The sequence below is a fragment of the Limanda limanda genome, chromosome 11 (genome assembly GCF_963576545.1).
Source record: "Limanda limanda chromosome 11, fLimLim1.1, whole genome shotgun sequence".
NCBI classification, from domain to species: Eukaryota; Metazoa; Chordata; class Actinopteri; order Pleuronectiformes; family Pleuronectidae; genus Limanda; species Limanda limanda.
In genome coordinates this window covers 12,551,452-12,568,567 of record NC_083646.1, presented here as the reverse complement: position 1 = coordinate 12,568,567, position 17,116 = coordinate 12,551,452, and the positions used below count along the sequence as shown (strand labels likewise).

Sequence of the window (17,116 nt, the reverse complement as noted above, 5' to 3'; positions counted from 1 at the left end):
CTTTTATTCAGAACGCCTGAGGCAAGTGTGATCACGCATTTCCACATGACAGATTAATTAATTATATAGAATTAAATGTCCTCTGCTTTAACACAGATGTCAAGATTAGAAGAGCAAAGGTGAAATGTCCAAAAAAATGAGGAAATTGTGTATCCTGACATTGAGATTTAAGTCCCCTTATTTCCTTATTTGAGATGTTCCAAAAAGTAACTACACAGTAAAAATGTTAAAGTAATATTCTGTAATAATGACAATGATTAAACAGATCATTTTAACTTGATAGTTTTATTGTTTGTAAATTCGTACTTGTAATAGAAAAACTATTCTCTGAAGTACAGTTACAGTGTGAAACCTTTCCATTCAACAATTACAGTAAATACCAGCACCTTCAATTCAACATATGTATATTCAGCTGTCTAACAAATCATATAGGTACCATTTTCCAGTTTCACTGGAATCACAGAGAGAAATGTTACATTGCAGCAGAATGTAAAACAATTATAAGTTCAACTGATTATTCAAACTGTTTACAAAATCAGTTTAAGACTCAAATCTACAAAACTTTACAACAAAAAATAATTCTGATAAGAATAACAGGTCAAATTAAAAATCATTTAAGGCATTGTAATGAAAGGAATGTACATGTTTTATAAGGGAATGCATAGAAGTTGTGCAGCTTCAATCAAACATTTTGTAAAGTTTCTACGACACAGTGAAGATATTTTGGCCATTTTGTTTCTTTGAAAGTGGAAAACCATTTGAATCCTTCATGTTCTGAAGGAAAGACGCTCGTTAGGCACAGATCTCTCTGTCGTCAGAGTTATGGAACAAAACTCCTGAGATCCTACATGGTTGCATCTTTACTGAGAAACCTCTACAGAATAATGATTCAATGAATTAACTTTTGTACTAACATGAGGCTTCTCTCACATATGTGCTATTTATTACTGGTTTGAAAGAAGAACCTGTGTCCTTGTGTAAAAAAAATCCATTTGAGATGCTATAATAGTGTCATATTTTATTTTGTACACCATGTGACAGTGAAGACTGGAATGTGGAGTAAACTCTAAACCACAGGACAGACGAATGCCAGAGCTAAACATATATATATTTTGTTTTCAGTAAACAAAATCCAGATTTCATTCAGCAGGAATCATTTACAGTACTTAAACCATTTGAGCTGGTTATGCAAATTCATTTCAGGGTTATTTTGTTGCATTGCTCGCAGTTTTCGTTCCTCTGTGGCTTTAATAATCACAGTCATTGTTTTCTGTGGTTCTACCTGCCTTCTGTCTACTATGTAAACTTTTTACACCAGGAAATGAGAGTATAAGTTACCCTTTAGTCGAAGCCAGACATAGAACCATAAGTGCTTGATGAACAATCTTAACCTAAAACTGGTCTGAGACCTATTGGCTGTGTACGATGTGCATGATTAGGATTTGTTCCAGTTGTACCGTGGTGGAGAACATCTGAGCACATTGTAGACGACTGAAGTGAATTCCCCGAACAGAAGAGGATGTTTTGTCTCCTTCCGTTCAATCGAGTGTGGAAAATCTCTCCCCTGCTAATTGCTACAATGTGTACTTTATATGTAGTGCATACCATTCTGCCTTTTGGCTTTACTCCTAAACTACAAACCAGGGATCCTACACTACCCTCTATAGCTGCTTTCTCTCTCCCGCCCGGTCCCCAAAGTGCTGCCTCAACAGGAGCTGGTCTGGAGGTTGCCCTCAGTGAGGATGGAGGTGATGGTGGTCGGGTCATAGAAGCTGTCGTCATCATCTGAGCTTAGGGCTGAATTCAGAGCTGGACGCATTGCTGCCTGAGCTTTCCTCCTGTGACACATCATTATCACATCATCATCATTAGAATCCTCGCTGTTATAATTTACTACTGAAACACGCAGCTACTCTGTCATCAGTTGCTTTATTTGCTAATGTTAATGCTACTAGGTGATTACAGTGCTCCATCTGCTGGTCATATAAAACAATAACATGTGACTCCTCAGGAGTGGGCGCATGTCTGGAATTTTATTTCCCCCTGTGATACATGAGTAATGCCCCATTTGAGTTTAATGAAATTCTTTCTCTCACGTGGGTGCCCGCTGATGTTTTACACACGTCAATTTGTGAAATACTGCACCTCAGGGAGGCTGAGTAAATCTCCACCAGGTGTCTGTAACTGTGTGTCACACACAAGGAATCTGAGTTCACGGGAATTGGCTCATCATTTTCATTTCTGCTTTACTCATTCTGTGACGCAAGAAAGAGGTGGTGGAGTCTCTAAAACTCACACACACACACCCACCCACACTGTCCGAACCCGGCCCGAGCCCAAAGTTTCCCCCGATTACAGACACATGCAGAGTAAAAGCCCAACCCACGTGACTTAACCCGACCCAAACCTGAAAATCACACAAGAAGTAGTTTCCAAACCTGGCCCCAAGGTCCCTAGAGCTGTGATAATATGGCTGCCAGGAAGTCTCTTGCCTAATCAGTCAAAACCAAAAGCTCAGTGACTAAAAAATTGGATGAGAAACTATAAAACTGAGACAAAGAAGAGTAAATGCTTACTTGATCTCGACCTCCAGAGCTGTGACTCTGGTCTGCAGAGCGTCTTTAAACTCCATCTGTTCCTCCATGTCTCTCTGAGCTTTTCTCCTGAGAACATCGACCCTTTCCAGCTCCGTCTCTCCCTCATCCACCTGCCTCTTCAGAGCCTTCACCCTCAGGGCAAACTGCAACGTACAACAAGGTTAAAGGTAATTTTTCAGTAAAGGTAATACTGACATCCAGTGGCTGGTAAGTGTGTGTACCTGGTCTCTCTGTTCAGTGTGTGTCTGTCGCTCCTCATCCAGCATCAAACTGAGGTCTTTAAGTTTCCTCTCCATACGACGTTGAGATGCCAGGACAGTGTTCTTATCCCTTTTCATAAGCAGGAGAAGAAGAGAGCAAAAGACATAGAAGCATGTTAATGAATATCATTCTCTGCATCTCTGCTGATTAAATGTAATAATATGGAACAGAATATTTTAGCAAAGGGGGACTTTCCAATTCCAAAGCTCACTTATTTTATCATTATCAAAAACTCAAGCAATACAGTCAAATAACACCAACTTAAAGTTACAGCCCAAATTATGGCTCCTATCATTCATATTTTGAAAATATCTTTCCTGTCTAAATTTCACAAAGTAAATGAAAACCACCAAAATATAATTATAAATACTTCAGAATATAGATGAATATTGGATTCAAACAAAAGAGGAAAAATGTGGGTCAGAGTGAGGATCTATTGGAGGAAGTTTTCCATCAGTTGCACTTTACCTTTCCTCGCTGCGCAGGCGTTCTTCAAGCTCCAGGTTCTTGTTCTCCAGCTGAGAGACTCCCGCTGAGGAGCGAGACTGGCCCTCCATGTCAACAACACGGCTCCTCAGCTCCTTCAGCTGCCGGCACAAAGACAAACACACAAGGAGAGTCAGGTGAAAGCTGCTGATCACAAATGTCGGCAAACACAGGTGGGTCATACGTGCACATACATGTCTCTCCATGGTGTTCTTGTCCAGCTCCAGGTCCTGTTTGGAGGATCTCTCCTGCATGAGGTCGGCGCGGAGCTGATCGATCTGGTCTCTGCTCCTCGTCATCCGCTCAGTCATCATCTCCGCGCTGCTTCTCTCCTCCTCCAGCTCCAGCTCCATACGCTTCAGCTTGTCCTGATAGAGCCGAGACAGGTTCTGCTTCGTTAAGTGCTCAGAAATCCTGCACTGGATTTAGCTCAAGTGAGAGATTAGATAACTGTCAAGTTTGGACAGAACTGTTCCATTATGTCTAGTTTTGATACAGACCTTGTTGGACAATGTGTGCAGTGCAAAAGTTAACACTTGAATCTAAAGCCATGTGTGCTTAATTCACGGATGGAGGCAAGATATTTTCTTAAATTCACATGTACAGACCGTCCCACTAACAATGTATGCACAGCAAAACCATTAATGAGTGGTATCTGCGTTGCCATTGTTAATTTTCCCAGATGGTTTATTCCCCGTTACCAGGTGGTAGACACGTGCTCATATCGTACCTCCAGGATCCGGATCTCCCGGGTTTTCTCGTTGTGGTTGTTTTTGCCGCCCTCCACCTCTCCCTCAAGGTGGCGCAGTCTGTTGGTGAGAAGCTCTTTATCCAGCTGGTGGTTGTCTCTCTCCTCACACACCAGCAGGATCTCCTTCTTCTGCCGTGACATCTAGTGAAGTTTATCGTATAATTAGAAATGCTCTCTGTCAATCCAAATGTTCATCAGAAGAAAATTATATGATAGTATTATATTATATAATCAGCTTTCGATGAATACAATCGGTGAAGCATTCACAATGAATATTATATGTCTAAACATATTAAGACCGGACATGATTTTCATAATGAAACCCAAATAAGAGGGTTATCATGCAAACAAACACTTAAAACAAACGTCCAAACACAAACACGCACTTCTTCCTCCAGTCTCTTTAGATTTGTGTTGCTTCTTTCGAGCTCAGTCTCAGCGTCGTTTCCATGACGCTGCACCTCGTGCATTTCCTTGCGTGCTCTGTCTCTCTGCTCCTCCAGCTGCACCCTGAGAGCCTGTGCCTCCTCCCTTGAGGACATGGTCAGAGACTCATGCTGACAGGGAGGGAGAGGGGACACAATGAAAAACACAGTGGATGAATATTTTGTGCTGTGTGTGTCCTCTGTTGAGCAGCTGGATGCTGCTGGCTGCACAGGCCTTTCTCACCTCTTTGTTGAGTTTCTCCAGAGCTCTCTCCTGCTGCCGTTTGGCTTCTTCCAGCTGGTTGATGCTCTGTCTGAGTGTCTCCTTCTCTTTCTCTGTATCCTCCAGGCGTAGGCTGCCTTCACGGTGCTCCTGGCTCAGTCTGGAGGTTTTTCTCTTGGCCTCATCTAGCTCAGATCTCAGGCCTCTCACCTCAGAGTGGAGGGCCAGCTCTGTCTCTGAGCTCTCTGTGGTGCTGGTCTGCAGCTGAGCCTGACGAAACCACAGAGGATGTGCAATTATGCTTCGATGCATCTACTTCTTGCAGAGTATCTAACACGCTGAGCTGAACAGTGTCGTGTGGGAGGATGTAATGTTACCTCTAACCGTGAGAGTTTATCTTTAAGACGTGCGTTGGCGTCATTCTGCTCCTGCTGGGAATCTTGAAGCGACTTAAGGTCCAGCTGAGCTCTACTGATTTGTGTTTTTCTGCTTTCCACTTCCTCTTCAGCCAATGAGAGTTTCTCTTTGAGCTGGTTAGCTTCCATACCTGCCTCCACAAGCTTCTGCTCTAGCTCTGAGATGGTGGATGGGTCTGGGAGCTACAGGCAGGAGGAAACGGATTTAGAAAAACAATTCAAGAGATGATTCTAACCATCTTGTCACGCAAGTCCATCTGCCACATACATGTTACCACACAAAACTTCACAAAGATCCTAAATGATGATCTTTGTTGCCCTGTGAGTTTAAACTAACCTGCTTATTTTTCTCCTGTGCCTTGGCGTAGTCTTCTTTAGCCCTCTGCAATTGGCCCTTGAGCCTGTCGATCTCATACTTCATCTCTGCCTCTTGGTTCTGGTGAGTTTTCTTTATGGTGATGACCTCCATAACCTTCTTGTCAAACTCCGTCCGGTGCTTCTCCACCTCAGTCTTTGCCTTCTGCAGATCAGCATTGGATCTCTTGAGCTCCTGGAAAGATATATGAAGATTTTGATGTTGAATTTGGTTGTTTTTCAACCTTGCATAAGTGATGGTGTAAAGCTGTGAAAGTGTTTACTGCACCTGGTTGAGAGTCTGGGTGTGGGTGGGGTCTGGTATCTGTTGTTTCATGGTGCTCACTCTCTCCTGGAGCTCCTTCAGTTCCTCCTCAAACTCCTCTTTTTCCAGACGAGATTGCAGGAGTCTGAAAAATGTGAACATACGAGTGATGTTAGCCGACTGCACCAATATAGTGTTACTGCTTAATAAGCTGATCTGTAGCTGTTGGATTGTTGAGGTGAATCATGACAGAAGAGTTTTATTTTGTTGTGTTCAATGAGCAATTAAATCATTATTTAATCGTCAAAAACAGGACATACATCAACCTTCCCTGTTTTTTATCTAAACACTCAGGTGTAGACCATCCACAGCTCTCTCTGTATCTGTACAATGAAGACAATTCAAATGCAAAAATGTTGTGTGTGGCTATTAAGCATCATTTCTGCTCAACCAAAAAACTAGATATGGTCCATATTCCCAGTGGGACTCATGCCCTCAGGTGTTCATGGTCCACATTTGAGCTAAGATCACGTGTGGATGGCCTTGTCACTACAGGGATACCGTTTTTAGCACAGCTAGCCACATCTACAGCTATCTACACAGAAATGTGGATCAATTAGTGACTCTCACGGTGCTCCAGGAGTGCTGGGTGGCTCTCTGACAGAGAGGGAGACACATTGACAAAGTATAATGAAATAAGAGAGGAGATGGACACACATTAGTAGTACAGCAGATGCAAATCCCAAACCAGGAAAGTACTGATGAATACACTCTGTGGTTAATATGATGTGTTTAGATGTTTTTAGACTCACTCTTGTTTAGTTTTTCGAAGTTCATCTCTGGTGGAGTGAAACTGCTCCATCCAGTGGCCGCTCTCGTCTCGACAGTCCTCCAGCTGCTGCTGTAGAGAGCGAACTGATGCATTGACACGCAAACGCTCGGATTCGATCCCTGCATGAGACTGAAACAGGAGGCAGAAGAGTTGAGAGCATGTTGTATTGTATCATTTCATAAATAGATATCAGTATTTTTTAAGCGTTAGCGGTGCACATTTCAAGAATGGACATTAACTCCTAGCACCAGCACTGACTGTTTATGGTGCCTGTTATTCGTGGTGGGCACGAGAGAGTGCCAGGACTGGGCTCTCCTGCCACAGATAGGGAGGGAGACATTGCCAACTTTATTAAATTATTATCAATAAGAAACTCCACTTAAAGACAATATACAAATGTCACCAGAAGGGCTAAATGCACACTGTTGCTCAGGGAGTCTGTTGTGCTGGGACTGGTTTGATCAATATGTAAATAAATGTAAATGTATAAGATCAAATGTAAATAACGTAAGTTTGTAAATATATATATATGTGTGTGTGTGTGTGTGTATGTGTGTGTGTGTGTGTGTGTGTGTGTGTGTGTGTGTGTGTGTGTGTGTGTGTGTGTGTGTGTGTGTGTGTGTGTGTGTGTGTGTGTGCCTGTGTGTGTGTGTGTGTACACACCTGAGACACCTGCTCCATGCTGCTGCGGAGCTTCTCCATGTCGGCACTGTACTGCTCTCTGAGGGCTTCTATGTCTTTGTCATGTGTGGCCACCTCTTCCTTTAGTGCTCCTTTCAGAGCTGTGAGCTCCCTCTCTCTCTGTCTCAGTGTCTCCTCCAGCTTGTGTTTCAGCTGGCAGACCTCCATCAGCTGGGCCTGACAAGACATCAGGTCCTGCAGACACAGGGAATGTACAGTATAAACGCTTGATACGCTTGACCAGTCAGCATTATACTATTTTATTAAATTGAATATTGCTTTTAACCGCAAAAGCTTTCTCAGCTATTCAAACTATAAATATGTTTTATAATCCAGTGGTGGTGATTTGTCCCTGTTCATCAGTGTTTCATTGGTACCGTTTTGTTGCCGTTATCTCTCCTCAGCTCGTCCTGAAGCTCAGCCAGCTGGTCCTCCATCTCTCTGACTCGGGCCTCTGCATTCTCTCTATCCATCCTGAGCTGAGTCAGCCTGCGAGAAAAGGAGCATAGACATTACGTCTCTGAATTCAAATGACAATACAATACTTGTTCGGCCGCATGAATGAGATACAGTAACTGCTTGTTCGTGGAATTGTGAGAAGTGTGTGCGTGAAATCAAAGTAGGTTCATTATTTCCCCTCTTACTCCTGACCACAAAGACTAGTACCATGCCTATTCATGCTTTCTTCTTTGTGTGAGAGTGTTGTTATGCTCTCACTCTGAATGTGTTTCATTTAATTCTATTTTCTTTCTGTCCAGCATCTCCCGCAGTTGCAGATTTTCATCCAGACAGGACTCCAGCTCAACTTTCAGGGCGGGATCAGAGTCCTACACACAAGCAGACATGATGAATAAATGAGAGCAGTGAAACATGAGACACCAGGTAGCTCTGGTGGCATAAACAATGGTCTTTTAGGAAATGCTAAAGCGGGCCTGCATTTGCCAGCCGATCAATAGGCATAAAGGATTAAGTTCTTAGGGGCTATTAGAGATTAAGACCTGCCCAATTTCCTTAAACTCACATTTGATGCGTCATTACTGAGGTAAGATTCTTCTGTGTGTGCACCTCTGATCAGGCTGGAGGGCTTTAGGGATTAATCAGAGGATTAATCTGAAGCACACTCCAAGGAACCCCCAGGCCTCCTGGTTAGATTAGTAAAAAAGCCAAAAAGACTCTGAGGACAGTTTTGTACTTCCAACCAACTGCCTCCTTCACTTGACAGTGGGTGCTCTCCTTTTAAGGAGCATGTGTGTGTTACATTGGAGGTGCCCTTTGTAATTAGAGGCGAGTTAAAGTGGCAGGTTCCCCTGGTGGTAGCCAGTTGCAATGCGCGGGCTGAATTTAGACTTGGTGGGTGAAACAAAACTATAGTAACAACCCAAAACTCAAGTATGCATTTTATACCTGCCCTCTCTTTGATGATGGGTTTGTTCAAATGAAATTAGGGCTGGGCAAGTTAACTCGTTTTAATCGAGTTAACTCATCACTTGAGTTGATTGTTTATCCGCCAATTATTTTCTTTTTTCCTGTTCTGCAGCATTATTTTCTTTTTTCCTGTTCTGCAGCAGTCAGCAACAGACTTTCACAAAATAAAAGCCTGACTTTCACAATAAAACAATAAATAATCAAACCTGAGTGAATGCGAGATAAAATAATTAATCGAGTTAACTCATCAAGTTAACTCAAGTTAACTCGAGTTAACGCCATTGAAACAAGTTAACTTGCCCAGCCCTAAATGAAATATAACCAAATAATATGGGATTTAGAGCTACAGCAGGAAAAAAGTTGTATTAAAGTTAATGGATGGCTAAACATAAAATCTGTATATCATCACATCTTTATTCTTGCTTTTCTTACCCTCTTTCCCTCCTGCAGGGCACTTTGTAGTTCAGCAGTCTTTCTCTCAAGCTCCTTCTTTTCTCTCATCCACTCTTCCCTCTGGGAATCTTTAGACTGAAGACAAAGGTGTAAGGAGACTAAAATGCTGTACGTTAACTACTTGCATTATCTCTTTATGAACAAGTTCAGGAACAAACCTTCCTGAACTTGGAATTAGATATTTTCCTCAGGGACAAACCTTTATATTCTGAATCTTCTGAGCGATGAGCTTGACCCTGTGCCTGATGGCAACATCACTCTCATTGGTTCTGAGGAAAGAGGAAAAGGCAAAAGGTAACAGCTTAACATAAATGTCATCTGTGAGTATTTCATTTCGGCATTCATAAAAAAAAGTGCTATTCCAGTAACAGGAAGTTGATGATGACATGGAGCTCCATACCCTTGCCTTAGGATGTTGTATATGGTCTGCATCACCTGCTCCTCCTCACCGCTCATCTCTGCACTCGGTGCCTGGTCCAGCAAAAGGTCAGGGGTCACCTTAAGATATAGATCAGAAAACTACTCTTGCAATTTTGCACTGAATATAGGATTTAATGGCCAAGCCGAAAAACACAGAATTCTTACCTGTGTCTCAGTGAGTCCGGCCTGCGGTGTCACCACAGCAGCTTCTCTCCCTGGTAAAGGCCACTGATTCACAGAGTGTCCACTGGTGCCAGCATGCTGGCTGCGCCCCAAGCTGCTGTGAGTGGAGGACGGTGGTGAGGTGTAGGGGTGGGGGCTGTGAAGAGGTGATGTAGCTCTGGGATCTTGTTGTGGAGGAAGGAGGCCTCTCTGCTGGTCCCCTCTGTTTACACCATCAAACCTGTTTACTGCTCTGTTTACAGCAGTTTGTCTCAGATTAGACTGAAAATCATTTGTTTGTTGAGGAGGGTCGGTGTAGGTCTGACTGCCCCTCACTGACCCCGATGACCCATTGAGCCCTGTCTGATAAGAACCACCCCATTTATTCCTTTCCATGGGCCCACCTCTACCACTGACATGCTGAGGTCGCTCTCTCTCTCCTCTTACACCTAAACCTCCATCCAAGTTCCCATAACTACCAGACTTCCCATCCCCTGGTGGTCTCGACAGCTGGAAATCTTCATTGCCTGCCCCTTCCTCTCCATCCCTGTCCAACAGTGACCCATGGGACTGGGCTCGGCGTAGCGCCCCTTCTTGCCCTCCTGCGCTTCCTCCTCCTACATATGCCCCTGGCTCGTCTTTCTCTCTCCGCCGTGGAAGGCTAGTGTAGCCAGATAAGGGCTGGGTTTTGAGCTGGACCCCATATGAGTCTCCTTTCTCTCCATCCTTCAGGACCACATAGGGCTGGCCAGCGATACCCTGCACCCTGACTGCAACACCGTATTTGGAGGGGGCCTGAGTCTTGGTCTTGGGCTGGGGCCCAGGCTGCAGGTCATCTATGAAGCGGATCTGGACGCCGTAGTCCACTGGGGTCCTCCTGTCTGAGGATGGTGTGCTCATTCTGGTGACAGAGAAGAGATCAGGATGAAGAGTAGAGAAAGGAAGCAAGGACGGGGAAAGAGTGCTGCATCAGAGCTACCTGGCTGCATATTGGCTTTAATCTTGTAGCAATATCCAAAATAGAAAATTACAAAAACTGAAAAAGTCTGAATTAGTTCTAAACCGATAAATCAGCAAAGTCAAAGACCTGCTGATGTTAGCTTAAAGTGCAAATACATTGGTGCTTGTCTACGTGTCAATAACAAGACATTTCTGTATAGAAAATCTGTTTGATGGAATTTAGAAAGAGTTAAATATAGTTAGTTATTAGTTATTGCTCCCTTTAAAATTCCTGCTTTACGTGTATCTTGGTCATAATCCTTCAATCTAAAACAAAGAGATCTGTATTGAGACTGTTTGTTCATGCTTTGTATTAATGTTTTAAAAATTACTGTTGATATTTATTATTTGGGAACTTCTTTAATTCACAAATTAATATCAATATGGATATCAAACTTTGATATTAGGTACAGGCTTAAACAAAAATAACATAGTAAGGGATGCAGAGAGAGAGAAAAAAAGACTAGTACAACAATAATCAGGTTAACTTAGAAACTCCTCTATCAAATCATCCCACAAATTAGAAAACCAAATAATAGAATGGCTCAGCACTCATTAGCAAGAATGTGGAAATGACAGACGCTTGTTAGACCAAAACAGAGATGCAGCTTTGCTTGGAACGAACACAGCGACACTGATTCATACGCAGTGACACTTGGTTTCTGTCTCTCGGCTGCTTTTGTGGACTTTGTCCTCGGTGCACTCTATTAGTCATTAACCTGAGAGCACACACCCACAGATCACTCTCCACTTGTAAGGACCAACTCAGTCTTTCCCAACTTTTGGAAACTTCCCAAGCCGATACTAGACCCAACCCCCGCCAAAACTTTGACAGCTTGAATACAAATACAAACTGTATGTGCTATGGCAACTGTTCTTTTCATTCTCTCACTCTGTAATTTCTCAACTTTTGTTTTTTTCTTGACTCCCTAACCCTCCCTCTTTTTGATGGCAGTTGACTAGTAAATCTCAAACTCCTCCACAGCTCCCATACGTCACTGCAAACCGGTTTTGACACTGACAGCTCTTTAAAGTACTTAACATTCCTGATATCACATCGACTGACTGATCAAGCCTCGTGTTATGATCCCATCCCCAGTGACGTTACAACTCTATGGTTCATTTAACCCATTTCAAACCTATTACAACACTCCCTCCTGACCTCTGGGCCCTTCTCCTTTCACTTCCTCCCCACAGCTACCCAAGGTGAGAATGGGAGAGTGGGTGGGGAGCCAGAAAGGGAGGGTAATGTGAGAGAGAAAAAGAAACAGCCCGCTTTTCTTCTCTTATCAGTGCCTTGTGTGATAACATCCAAAGTCAAGCCGTTCCTGTGAACAACCATCCCCCACGTACACAGAAAATAACCCTCAAATAGTATCCATTATTGAACAGCTACACACACACTTTTTATATTCCCATACAGAATTAGGAAGCTGTATACCACAAAGCAGCCAAGTCATTCTAAGGAATAGCAAACTACTGAGCCACACCTTACAGTAAAGAACACTAAAACAACTTCAGGGTAAGAACAGGTGAAGGTAAATCTCTGGGCTGCCCGTGAACAAAGCAACGTCATATGTAATGGCATGATGACCTTTAAATATGATCTGTATGCTTGTGGTGCATAAGCATCGACCAGAGACAGGCCTGCTCATCGGACAATGTGCGCAGTGAGGTCGATTCTCTTTTTTTCTCCACCGTTTTGGAACCACAGAGGAAACCCCACGTCATAGCACATTTGTGAAGTCGGGCATGAAGTCTGCAGACCAGTGCCTCGATTCCAAGGTCAAGCAAACGTGTCATGCACTGACAATCCCGGGACGGACGCCATCACGAGGAATGCAGAAAACAACATCCATTGATTTAATGGGAAATGTTCATCTGATTAGTGCAGAGAGTCTGAGCAATCTTGGGCCTTATTAACTTACGGTTAAGAAAGACTGAATGCTGAATAAAACTTTCTTTTCATAGCTGTTCATCTTCATCAGATTATTTTTTTGTGTCATAGACGAAGAACACATTGCCAACTCCGGGAGGGATGTGGTGAGGGGGCAGACGCATCCTATTGTCCAGCTGATGTGGGGCGGAAAACGAGGGCAGCCATTCTGAGAATGCCAAAACTATCCCTGCCCTTGTTCATTCACTCTCTCACATTGTCCTTGATTACAACAAGTTTGCTTCAACAATGACATGTTCATCTACATCACCCTCCCCTTTTCCCCCCCAAACTAATTTCTTCCCAAAGCCCTTAAAAATACAGAAGGTATTTATATTATCATCTGTTATCTTCCATTTTATCAGAACACTTCCTTAACTGTTAATTAACTCTTTTAAAAACATGATAGTTTCTTTATTTCATAGAAAAAAATATTAGAAGCTGGAACATTTGTGTCAAATTAATCAATTTGTCAGATAATGAATCAGCAATACATTGAAACTGCTAACGGCTTTGAATAAATGGCTTTTATGTCACCTTAATTTTTGCTATGTTCTCATAAACCAATAAATCAAGTGAGTAATGCAAATATTAAGCAATAATCTTTTTTTTAATGTGGGTTAGTCCTAGTGGTCTTTTAGAGAATCAAGTTACTTATTCCCACACTAACAATAGAAATGCTTTCACAGGCTTGTTTTCCAAGCTTACAGGGCTGTTTTCGGATGCTTCTACCACTTGTGTTACGTTGACTGACCGTCTGCCTCTGGCCTTAAATTAAATTCTTGCACAGTAAATTGAATTGGAGCTACTTTCCTGTTCGGATTCCGAGACGGAATGGTAAATATAATTAGGAGATTAGCGGCTGTGGAGAGAAATGACACGACAGCAAAGTGTGCAGAGTCATGAAAATGCCTCTGCTGACTTATGGAGTCAGCGTATGTGTTTAATACAGTATAATGTCCAGATTTATCCATAACCTTTTGTCTTTTAGTCTGTTAAATGTAAGAAAATAGTGAAAATAGTTTCCTTCAGCTCCCTGATATCTTGCATCTTTTTTTTGTTTTTATGTTAAACTCTTGTTTACAAGGTCAACGGTAAACTTTCATGATCATGTCAAATTAATTGCAAATCAATCTTTTGTTTAAAATAGCATGTTAATTAATCATATTTTTGAGCTAGCATCTTAAATTTGAGCATTTTAAAGTCTTTCCACTTCATATCCAAAAGACTTAGAGTCTAAGACCACTTGCTCATTCACTTGACTGGGAAAGTGGTTCATTTTAATGAATGGGAAAGTAGTCCTAGACCTTTTGAACCCCCTCTACATGAATTAAATATATTTGGGCTTTGGATTAGTCAGACAAATATAAAGTAGCTGAGGGTGTTACTGAAATTATAACAGGCATTTTCCCTGTTGTCAGGCATTTTATAGAGAAAACAATTAATCCGGGAAACAATGGAGGATTAAAGTCGTCATGGGTTGTCGTTCTAGATGAAAAACTGATCAATTTAGTATTTCAGTTTTAGTTTAGTTTCCTATGGAGCCAACATGGCCATTCACAGCCTGCCTTCTTTCCTCCGGGTCAATCATTGAGTTTTAGAGGCTCAATTAAAAAAAGGTGAACGTGTACGCAACAGAAACAGTAGCTCTCTTCCTCTCTGTCGTTTAAGGACAGGCGGCCCCTCAGTCCTCAGGGAACACTCTCCCTCTCCATTACATTCTTGACATAAACCCAGGCCCTCATCCTCTCTAATGCAGTCAATCTCCCTTTTCCAAACTCGCCACTGCTCCTCTTTCACGGGCAAACAAACAGCCATTAATTCATCCTTTCAAATCCAGAGAAGTTCATTGGCATAACAAAGAGGGACTTCGGTGTTACCAAATAGTAAACAAATGACAGCATATTAGAAGCACATACGTACACCCCTCCCCTCGCATTCCAGACACTTGTCCCTCTCTGTGGTTCTCACTTACATGGGCTGTGTATGTGTGTGAGTGAAAAGAGAAAGAGAGAGAGAGATAAAGACTGAATTGTGGGATTCTATCTGCTTACTTGTATCTGCATGACTTTTACCAGCTTGTATTATTAAGAACTGCATCTACCACACTAAACATTCTGGAAACACGAAACCATTGCCAGCAGTTTTCAGGTTCGATGCTATAATTATTGAGAATTCACAACACAATCCATGAACCTTTAATTACCAACTTCATAACTATAACCTGCACTTACTTCTCTCTTACCCGTCATCTGACTCGAACTTAATCTTGAAGAGCATCTTCGTATTTACATAGCAGCTCTCTCCAAATGCCCTTCTAGTGTGTACACATCAGTTTTATTTACATTTTTATTTCCATATTATTATTGTGCTGTAAATCGTTTACGCCTTCAGCTACAGATTCATGGGCTAATATACAGAGCGATGTCCAGCTTCAAAATCAGAAACGTAGAGTTTAAAGTTAAAAGATAAAAATCCATATTGAGTCCAGGTTGTGCAAGAGTTTGATATGATCAAGTTTAAATGATATTCATATACGTTTGTCTTTTACTTTTACTAAAACTGTGTTGCGGCTACTCTTGGCCAAATCTCTCTCAAGTGGACTAACCTTGTTAAATGAAGGCTACTAATTCCAATGGCATGCAATGTGCAATCCAATAAAATGTATATATATATATGCTCATACTTAATATATGATATATATTCTATGGATATTGTTATATTCCCTTGCTTTTATATTACATGTTTACTTATTTATTATTTTTAACTGTTGTTTAGTTGTGTCCTCTTTACTGCTACATCACAGCAAATGTCCATGTGGTGGGACTAGTAAAGTATTATCTTATCTTATCTTAACTTGAATTATCTCATCTTGATAAAAAGCAGGATAAATCACAGTGTCTGAGGTGTTGGAATGGTTTTCCAGTTCAGTTTTCCCAGTGACCTATTCCCCTGGTAGCTCAGGGCACAGACACTGCTAATGCTCCGAAATCACACACCAGCTTTAAAACGAATTCAGCATCTTCGTGTGTCTTTCGTGGACTTGTAACTTCAACACAAACACGTAGAGTGTGTTTCACCTCAAATCACATCACATCACAAGTGTCCGGAGCTGAAGTTAGCTGGGAGCACTGGTCCCTGTCTGTGTCTGTGACTCCGGACCCATCAAACCAGCTAACGAGCTACTCTGGCGAACAGAGAAACGAGAGGAGAAATTCACACTGACTCGAAATGAAGGGAAAACAACAACAAGGCGGTTTTATGAGAATGAAAAAAGCCACAAAACATCCGAGAAGTGTTTGAGACGCGAGGAACGGAGCTTCTGACAGGTCGGGTTCGAACTATCTGCTGTTCGTCTTTAAAAAACAAGCGTAAAGTTACCTTCTTCTCCAAAGTGACTGCGACGCTTCGCACGGACACGTCTCCTCCTCGGTCTCGACGACGGTTCAGATATTTTCCCTCATTCGTTAAAGTTCCTGGGAGAGAAAAGCGAGCCGACACAGAGACAAGTTCATGAATCCGCGACTGCAACCTGTTACCTTTTGTCAGGGATGAGAGCGTCCCGCCCAGTCTCCCAGCACGCCGCTCGGGGATTGGACCAACGCACAAGCGGGGGCGGGACTTTAGATGTCGGCTACGCTTGCTATTGGTGGAATCTGCGTGTCAATCACTCGCTGTGCAGGACCACTTTAAGTACATTTGGTTGAAGAAGTCCGGCCCTTATTTTTCTCTCCAGGTGAATTGACGACACAAACTTTCATGTCTGAACAGTTCCAGCTCCAGTGACAAGCCAAGGTGAAAACTCGCTGGTCCCCCTTGTGCTGGTTTCTACATCTGAACAGTAGGGGGCGTAATTATATGCAGTCTTCAGCATCTGGGCCTTTGGCTGCAGGTGCAAAACCAATAACATGGGACTGCAGCAGCTGAAGTGGTATGTATTGTATGATAAACCAATAATAAATAATTTAGAAATTACAGCCCAATATAGAACACAAACACACTCTACAAGTACACATTAATATTAAACTCACATACAGACTTTTGTTACCTCCAATAACATGAAACTATAGCAGCTGAAAGACTTGTAGATCCATGTCATTATAAAAAAGGAATCAAAATTCAATGAATTGTATAACACAGCACAACAATATAGATTACAATCATCATACTTTACAAGTACACAGATATCAAAACCACACTTCTTGTTTTACCTTCAATAACATGGAACTAGAAGCTGAAAGAGTACATATTGTGCTGCTCTAGTGTCGCTAGATATAAATTTAAGCATTTGATTTAGTTAGTTAAGCTTTATTTCACATCCATTGATCCATATCTGATAATGATTAGAAATTACAGCACAAAAATACAGAATAAAATCCTCACACTTTACAAGTACACAGATATTAAACTATGTACAGACTTTTGTTACT

General features: G+C 42.1%; 1 protein-coding gene across 2 annotated transcripts; it reads right to left on the bottom strand.

Annotated features, from left to right (window-relative positions):
- Nucleotides 1-266: 266 nt before the first annotated feature.
- Nucleotides 267-16,215, bottom strand: LOC133013567 (cingulin). 2 transcript variants are annotated; one of them, XM_061080545.1, is made up of 20 exons: nucleotides 16,068-16,215; nucleotides 9,755-10,652; nucleotides 9,570-9,667; nucleotides 9,369-9,438; nucleotides 9,149-9,244; nucleotides 8,009-8,118; nucleotides 7,669-7,780; nucleotides 7,274-7,486; nucleotides 6,591-6,739; nucleotides 5,803-5,923; nucleotides 5,497-5,709; nucleotides 5,121-5,342; nucleotides 4,765-5,013; nucleotides 4,482-4,652; nucleotides 4,075-4,236; nucleotides 3,539-3,712; nucleotides 3,327-3,445; nucleotides 2,819-2,927; nucleotides 2,577-2,740; nucleotides 267-1,838 (listed from the first exon to the last, which is right to left on the bottom strand). In XM_061080545.1, exons 2-20 carry the CDS (start codon nucleotides 10,649-10,651, stop codon nucleotides 1,706-1,708), a joined length of 3,582 nt encoding a protein of 1,193 aa, XP_060936528.1. In that variant the 5' UTR covers nucleotide 10,652; nucleotides 16,068-16,215; the 3' UTR covers nucleotides 267-1,705. The 2 variants fall into 2 exon arrangements, with proteins under 2 accessions (XP_060936528.1, XP_060936529.1); XM_061080546.1 differs by having other exon boundaries at nucleotides 9,570-9,640.
- Nucleotides 16,216-17,116: the final 901 nt, after the last annotated feature.